Source organism: Aptenodytes forsteri, unplaced genomic scaffold (assembly GCF_000699145.1).
Source record: "Aptenodytes forsteri isolate BGI_AS27 unplaced genomic scaffold, ASM69914v1 Scaffold200, whole genome shotgun sequence".
Taxonomy (NCBI): Eukaryota; Metazoa; Chordata; class Aves; order Sphenisciformes; family Spheniscidae; genus Aptenodytes; species Aptenodytes forsteri.
This window is the reverse complement of record NW_008796187.1, coordinates 2,384,656-2,393,613: the sequence shown is the minus strand read 5'-3', so window position 1 is coordinate 2,393,613 and position 8,958 is coordinate 2,384,656. Positions and strand designations below refer to the sequence as shown.

The 8,958-nt window shown below is 38.2% G+C and overlaps 1 protein-coding gene across 3 annotated transcripts in view; it reads right to left on the bottom strand.

Annotated features, from left to right (window-relative positions):
• Positions 1 to 8,958, bottom strand: part of WWC3 (WWC family member 3) — a 68,724-nt gene that overhangs the window by 26,462 nt on the left and 33,304 nt on the right. For all 3 annotated transcript variants that reach the window (XM_009287836.2, XM_009287837.2, XM_019474263.1), the window contains exons 8-10: positions 5,462 to 5,704; positions 2,100 to 2,189; positions 392 to 966 (exon numbers count right to left, since the gene is read on the bottom strand). In XM_009287836.2, the coding sequence (XP_009286111.1) occupies positions 392 to 966; positions 2,100 to 2,189; positions 5,462 to 5,704 (908 nt within the window). The remainder of the gene's footprint in view (positions 1 to 391; positions 967 to 2,099; positions 2,190 to 5,461; positions 5,705 to 8,958) is intronic.

Sequence of the window (8,958 nt, the reverse complement as noted above, 5' to 3'; positions counted from 1 at the left end):
CCAAAACCATGTTTTTTTTTTTTTTTTTTTTTTAAAACTAATTCCCAACCCAAGATCAAAATATTTATTCCTTGATGCGCTATGCTCCAAAGAAAGTCCGTATTCCATTTCCTTTCTTCCACCCAATTCACCACTATTTTAAGATCTATTTACAAGGATTTCTCTACTCTTTCACCTCTTTGCCCTAAATCTGAAGTTTGGGGTTTTCGGGGGTTTTTTTTTTCGGTTTTTTTTTTTTTTTTTTAAAACAGCTAACATCTACCATGTAATTTTTAACTGATGGAAGTAAAATAAGCCAAACTGAGGAACAATCTCTATTGTGTTAGTATGCTTAGGTCTGTGTGACATGTTCTATGATAATGTGACAAAATAATAATGTCCAGAAACTCACCTCCACCAGTTTGGACAGCAGTCAGCTGTGGTCCCATTTCTCGCAGCCCTTCATTGTCCACAGGGTAAGTGGACGTCTGAGATGAGCTCATTCCTTGTGTATCATCATCACCCAATGCTGTGGTCTGAGCCCTCAGCATTTCCAGGGCTCCTATGCTTGCCATCTCCTCAAAACCTTCTGACATCTGAGCTAATGGAGAATCTCGAGATGCAGAGAGAAATGGAGTGTCCAGAGGTGAGCTCGGAGGGGACAACGATGACAAGGAGGACCGCGATGACAGGGATGCCAGGGACTGCGGGGTATCCAGAGACCTCCGCTGCTTATTGAAATTCGAGTGTCCAATGGCATCAGTGTATGGCACATCCTTTGTGAGAGACTCGAAGGGAATTATGTCAAAGCGTAAATGCTGCCCGTAGTCTGTAATGCTGTCTGATTTGTCATACTGCGGAAGGCCATAGATGTCCGTAAAGCTGACCGAGCTGAGGGAGCCTCTGCTGGATGCCAAGGATCCTCGACTGGAGGCCAGGGATCCCCTGCTGCTGCCAGAGGACATTGTGAGGGTGCTAGCCGACAGACTACGGCAGGCAAAGAAAGAGAAAACAAAAAAGACCCTTTCAAATATAATCAGAAACACCAGCGCAGACATAAAAACGTCAATCCAGATTACACAAGCAATTTTACATGTATTCAGTACAGTGACACGCAGAGATGATTTGGCATTTTAAGGTCTAGCTCGCGTCTCTTGCCCTGGTCTCAAGCACAACCATGACTGGAACAGTGCAAGCGACAGCCAAATCAGAACCAAGTGCCTGAAGACAAATGGTCCAACAGGACGAGCCTACTCTTTCCTCCAACGTGTAAGCAGCCATAATCTGGCAGAAAAGACGCCAGACCAGGATCTGGATCAGCGTAAAGCTAGGAAGGGTAGATTACCATGATCCAGCTTGAATTTACGTTAATGATGGGCCACAGACATATCAGGGAGAAGAAGTGCGAAGGAATTTGGAAAGTCCTAACAAACTGCTGTGTAAGCCTCACCCTCACAGGTTTTTCCAGTGCAAAATAAATAAGACTTTAGGATGAATCCTATTCCAGTTCCTCTTACCACTCTCAGACAGTTAGTGAGAGAAGAATACAAGTGATGGAGAGAGATGAAGCGAGACTCAGCAGGAACTGAGCTTTTGATGTTTGTGTGGTGTTGAGCTGAGCAATCCCCAAGAGCTGCACCTAAAAAGGCAGCTGCGAGTGTGACTATGCAAAACATTCTGGGCTTCTGTGTGGGTCTTAGCACATTCTCATATTTAAATGGCAAAATTTTGTCATCTCACCAGGGATCAAAAAACCCCTCCTTTGGAGAAGGTATCAGAATATTAAAACCTCACAGAACTTAAAAGAATGTTATCTTCATATTAGTAAAACTGTAACAATATTACAACAGCTTTTAAGTACACATCTTCTTTTCAGAAAATAAGATAACATATAAAATTCTGAAATACACATAATAATCTAGCCCAAATAGCCATCACTAATACTATTTATAAAACTCCATCCAAATCATCGCATTCCATAGACCAAACTGCATAAATTTAGTAAAAAATTAATTTACTTGGCACGCATACATAAAAGTATTAAAAAGGTAAACTTTATAGATTAATATTCTTCTCTGCTGCAGTTTAACTTCAAAACCTGATGGAATTATATAACTCACCTTTTTAACTGGGAGTGTAAATATGAGGTTAAACGTGTAGCTTCTTCTAGTTGCATAAGCAAACAATTTCTCTTTTCCTGTAACAGTATCCTATAATTAAACAGATACATATTACTGTTTTTCTTCATTACAGTAGTGCTCAAGAAGTGCTAGGAGCTTTCCAAGTACAGAAAAATATCACTGCATTGCAGTTTGGAATATAAAAAGAAGTTTTGCTGTTAAATGAAAAATTTATGCAGGTCATATGCAGCTATGGTAACTCCAGCAAGAACACAAGAACCAAGACTCCAGCAGAATTCCCAAACAACAAAAGTAATTGAGGCACAATGTAAGAGTCATGATGTTGAAAACACATTACAGCAATTAGGCAAAGTCCTAAGAAGTCCTAGGTAAAAACATCAGACACTACAAGATTTTTTTTTTCCCCTTGCATCAACCTGATTGTGCCAGTAAAATACAGAGAACTACTATGACTTTCGTCACCTTGACAGGAAAAAAATATTCCAAATAGCCCTATTATCCAAGCTAATTAGTATCAAATTTAAAAGATAAAAAGAACAATTTTGAAGGACTTCTGTTAAGCAGTAACCATAAAACACAACTTTAAGCTCTAATTCTAGGTGTTTCAAGTACATTTATATATCATTATATTTAAGCAGGTGATACAGCATTTTGAATATTAAGCTATGACAAAAATGTCTCGCTACAACTTATTTTTTGCCCATTCTAATAACAAGCAGCTGAATTACTCAGTACCACCCCCACAACACAAATGGAATGTATCTGTAATACTGTCGGTCTCATACACCTATAAGATATCTTAAATTCTGTATTTTGAGATTATTAAAACTTCGAAGAATAGATTTTATCTATCGATATCACATTTATTCTTTTCCCGAACCCAGAATTGTAAGTATTCCTGGTGTTTTGTTTTTCCAAGCCCAATCACTGAACTTCAAAATAAGATCAGGGCGTGTTTTGTGTTATACATTTGTATGTCCAGGAAAGTTACTGCTCCAACCATGCATTCACAAGTTGGCTGGAAATTGGGATTCTGACAGACCATTTGGAGAAAGCAGATCAAACTTATTTGAGTGCTTCAGACTTTCCTCAGCTGCAAAGACAGCTGTTAGTATTCAACATGTTAACGAATAGGATTTAAAAAAAAAAAAAAAAAAAATCAACAAAAAGGGAGTCCTTCTGGATAAAACAAAATGGCAGCATTAGTTTCAATAAACTTTGGATGGTTAAGATATAAAAAAAAAAGTCTTTGTTAGCAGTAAAAACATAAATCTCTCAACTTCTTTGGCCTCCAACTTCATCAATTCATATGCTGGCAGGGGGCTGTAGCGCTCTGCTCCAGCAAGCCCACTGCCCTCTGGGGAGGCTCCCTTCATTGCAACCACAGGCAGAAGCTGCACACCCGAGCGTGTGCAATGCTGAAGCTTTTCTCCTGCTTCTGTGGACCCCAGACCAGGTTAACCAAGTGGCGTGAGAAAGGCTGCGGCTCAGCTATGTAAACTTACATGATAAAGGCACTGCATGCAGGAACCAAAAGAAGACAACAAATGGATGCAAGAAACTTAACTGATTCAAAAGCTTGCAGGGAAAACAAAGGGTATCCACGCCATCTACTTCAAAAAACAAACTTAGGAACCTACACTCTGCAGTCACCAATGCTGTAAGGTAGGTACCTGCGCTAAAGGGCAAGAAATGCCTCCAACTAAGGCTGCCAGCCAATCTTAAAGGAAAAAAACAACCACACAAAAAAAAAAAAAAACAACAAAAAACCTCACCTGTGTCATACAGATTTTAAATTAGTTCTGATCTGCGCATAACTCAGTGCCTTTAAAACACAGTAACAGAACAGAACTGGTAATTATTTAAAGAGGAAACTTCTTTGTATTTCATGATTAGGAGAAAGTGGAAATGGAAAAGCAGAACTAGGAATGGTTTTGGTTATTCCTGAGTCTAAAACAAACAAACAAATAAATTAGGACTACTAATAGTTAAGCTTTCCTCGAATTTGTTATACAAAAATGAAGTGCCCTTCAATATTATTCTAACTTCTACTCAACTTTTTGCTAGCATTTGAAATATCAAGTATCACATTGGAACGCCGGTTTCCACAGCATGAACTACATGGAAAAATAGCTTGGCCTTCTTGCCAACATAGTATGCACTACCTAACATGAGAGCCCAAAAACAACAAATAAAACTTACTACACTGCAGTGTAAAGTGAACTCCCTTTTCTGTCAGTTTAAGCTGGAAAGCCAATGTAACAACATTGCAAAAATTGCAACAATATATAACATTGAACTGTAGGTTGGCTGTGAATTTTCTATTTATTGCCTGAATTTACTGTCTGAAGTAAGCTTTTTCAAAGGAACTGAAGTTCTCAAAATTTGTATATGGAAGGCACTTCCAAATATTTTAAAAGTGCCTTAATTATGTAGATATTAACCTTTACACAGGTCACATTAAAGCTGGTTCATGTAGTTTTCCTCAAGTGTCAAACCTGAGTTTTTACCACTATTTAAGAGAAGCGAGTCTGGGAAACAAGAACAAGTACTTTCTCGCTTTCACTGGAAGCGAAAATTAACTCTATCCCAGCCAAAACCAGGACAGCAGTCTACGGTAACAAGAAAAGGTTAAGACATTTTGTCCATTTCTTTGGCTACAGAAAAAACTGGGCACCTTTGAAATAAATACAGTGTTTCCATTAATATGTTTTGGGAGTTGTTTATTTTTACATTTAACTTGATATTTAATTTAAGTTTTCAAGAATTACTCTGTTTACCATGTTCTCTGAATGTCAGAGTTGGGATGTGCTCCCACTGCTGAGATTGCAAACTAAACCACTGAGATTGCAAATTAAAAGGAAAAGTTGTATACAAGAGACAGTAAAAACGTAATCATTTAATTTTCCTGTTATAAGGCAGAACCCAAATATAGGAAAGGATCGTTGTTCTGATGCTTTTGGAGATGATTATTCTGCTGCAAAATAACAGAAAAATCTTTCACTATCCAGGCACTGTTATTCAGGTCTCTATTATCAGACAGTATCACTCAGACTTTTTCCAAGCATCTTTTGTGACTCTATTCTGATCTCTTCTTCCTATTCAGACTGAATGAAAGGAGAGCTAACTAGTCAACATCACTCTAACTCTCCTTCAGAAAACTTCAAGACAGACAGAATTAAATAATGGCAGTCAGGAGCAGTCTCTTCCTTTTTTGAAAGCAAATTACTCTAGTAACATTTTTCCCCCCTCCCCAAACACAGTGAAACTCCCTACTCTTCCTTTTGAAACCACCTATTTGGATCTTACAGTAGATAAGAAAATGATTTGAGTTCCCAAACCTTTCAGTGGCCCCATGAGCAGACGTTGCTCGAGCCCGTTGAATTTCATCCTCCAAGCGTCTTTTTTCTTCCTCCAAACGTGCAATGTCTTCTGGGGATCGTCTCTGCTGACTGATGAGCTGCAACTCCTGAAGAAGAGCCTCCTTCTCTTTGATGAGCTGAAGACGGTCCCTGTCCGCTTCAGCCATTCCTGGCCAAGATTCATTGTCTAGCAAGGCCAGCTGCTGTTGTATATTCGAAACTCTTTAAAAGAGGAGAAATGTATTTCAAAACGCAGAAGAGAGAAAGGTGAAGACAATTAAGAGGAAAAATACCAAAAGTTGAAGCCTGTTGACTTCTGTGACTTTTTTCTTCTAAAGTTCAAAACATGAAAATTTAGAGGAGTTTGGAAGGATTATTTGTTTCTGGTTTTTTGGGCGTGGTTGTTTTTTGTTTGTTTTGTGTATTTTTAAAACACTAACGAACTGCAAGTGCTCCTAAGTGTCTAGCTGTGTAAGAACTACAGTACATTTATCTATCACATGGACAATACCTCTCTTCACAGCTTTCTCATTTTGTAATAAATCAATTCATATTTTAGAGCTCTTGAGTTTGCTCCCTGTACAGCTGATGAAATTGAACATCCTTTCATTCCTCATTCTTCCACTGTCAGATCTTAACTTGGGATTTCAGAAGCGCAATGAGAAGTTGAAGGGGATGAAGGGGAGATGCTTATCTAGTGACAATAGGTCCGTATGTTCACGTCCTGCCTAGTAGAGGAATGATTCAAGGGGCTGAAAATATTAGGCAGTCCTGACCAGCAACAAAGTTTTAAGAATAAATAAGCTGTCAATAAAACAAAAACATAGGTCTGGAAAAAACATTTACTGGTTACAAAATACAGGTGGCTTTAGATGGATCCATCATCAAATCAAGCAATTAAATAAGCTAACTTGATTTTTTTTGTAGTAGACTTTATAGCCAAAAGTAGTTTCCTATATCTCAATATGCTGAACCGCTACACGAAACAACAGTTGTAAGAGTAATTCCACGACTGACATTTTAATAAAATGTTCTACTAAAAACAAATTTTGAACTCTTATAAATATTAGAAAGAACCCTAAAGTTAGAAATTTCACACGTTTCTTTTGGCAAAATCAAAAGGTATATAAGCATAACAAGGAAAACACTCTTTTACTGCTAGGTATTTATGCTTGTCTTACAATGGGCAATTTTAGACACTGGAGAATGTTACCATTAAAATGAAAAGTAAATAAGAGAAAATCTAGCTTTCTGATTTTTGAACATTTGAAACTAAAAAGAACTGTACAACAGCTATGCAGTTTCATCTTTACTTTCAAATAGTAGCATTCAAAGTTCAGCACACCATAAAAGATTATCACCCTTTAAATAAATAAATAAAAGCACATTTAAAGCCAGCCAGCCATAAAAGTGGGATATGCATTCATTAGTTTGGTAAGTTATTTTGGAAAAAAGATTACTTAAACTATCTGGTAAGAAAGAAAAGATACTAACAAACAAAGCAAGGTAAAAGCTTGTAACAAGCAAACAGAAGATCCACAGAAGATCCACAATGTGATAACGTGTTTAAGAATAAAAGAAAAGGCATAGACATGACAAAGGTAAGGTTTTCCCCATCTAAAAACATCATGCGATGTGTATTTCATACTGACATCTGGAAAGTATTTGGCCATCTTATTATCAGGGGAAGGGAAATAAAGTATTAATGTAAGTCATTTCGCAATGACTGCATTCATATATGAATAGGAATTTTACTGTGAATTTCGTCAAATAGATTTCCCCCCCCCTTAGATTTCATTTACACCAAAGTTCTTTACTTGCTATTATGTTACATTTTAGCCTAAAGCAGAATACTTTATCAAGCCCTTCAATACCATTTCCTCCCCTTGCATTAATAACCAACTTCCTGCCAATAGCTACTGAAAGCACCACTGTGAATCAATACATATAGTCTACGTATTTCATGCCTCGGCTATTGTGCATGAATTCCAGATGCAGCTTCCTGAAGAACACCTCACCCCATCAACCAAACGTCAGGGCCAGGAAGAGCGAGCGGAGTCAAGACCCCTCCTCTCCCCTACCCAGGCTGCTACGCTGTTAAAGATTCAGTAAACCCTCCTGAAGGCGTATACGGCTTGATTTTCAAGTGTTCAGTGCCAAATGAAACAAATGGGGAGTCAAGGTCCTTTCAACAGAATTACAGAATTCAGGTACAATTGGGTTATCATAGCTTAGCAAGCGAGCGTGAATCAGATGAGCCCTGGCAAAGTATTTGAGTGACCGTGTTCACAAGCTCTTACACAGCTTACACAGTGGATGAAAGAAGATGAGATGTGTCTGGTGAAGTCTCTGGGTTGTTTTCTAAGAGAGCTGAAGGACTGACCCTCTCCATTTTAACACTCACAATTGTTTTGCTAGCTATTTTTCTAATGCAGGGTGAGCTGGTTAAGAAGCTGACCATAGGAACAAATAAATGCTAATGCAGGCAATAAGGAAGAGAGGAGTACCAGCAGGCAAGAGGGGAAGGTGGGATCCCCCCTTTCAGTGCTAGTTAACCACTGAATCCGCTTGGCTGTAGAGTAAAATACCACCCTCAACACAAGAGGTTTTAATTTAGGCTCTTGAGCTTGCTGAGAGCATGTAACTCCCTTTGTGTATGACATTCCAGTTTAAAGTTTATTTTTTCCCCTCAATTTCTGTTATGATGATGCTTTGAAAGTAGGAAGTTGTCGTATAGTAATTTAATTATACTGTTATTAAAGGGAAAAGTACTGCTGTGGACAAGGTTTGTACCACTGAAGAGTTCCAAAATCTGATTAGGTATTTACTTTGATTCCCTTGACACTCTTAGCACTTCAACTAGCTCTTCTCGTCTCTACTTTAAGCAAAGAAAAAGCACTCGCAGAACACTACACAATGCAGGAATCTGCTGGGAGGGAAACTTCAGCACCAATAAAGCCAGTTTTCTGCAACCTGTATTTCCTGCAAATGAACTGAAGTTTTCGGGGAATTTTGTTGCTTGCTTTCCACTGAGGACTCCCTCTGTATGGTAAGTTGTTCCAAAAAGCTACCAGTGATAAACTTTTTAAAATTTATCTCCTTGGCTAGAAAACATCCCTAAGGCTTTTATGGTCTCACTCACTCAAACCTAAGAAAAATATCTGAGGAGTCATGTTCAGTTCTGCTAAAAACATAATAAAAAAATCCTCTTAAGCATGTTCCGTAATTGTAATTTGTCTTCTCCCAACACAAGCTTTTCTTCCCAAACACAATAAATGCATAAATAAGCAATTTCACTGCACTTGTCCATGCCAGATTTTATACCTATACTACACCAGCCATTCTCATTGCTGGTATGTTACAAAAAAGCCGCTGTTTTGCGTTTTCAGACTCAGCACATATATTCACCTACTTTAAAACCCACTTAAATAAATCAATGACTTGGTAGATTGCACAATTTGGGGGGGGGGGGGGGT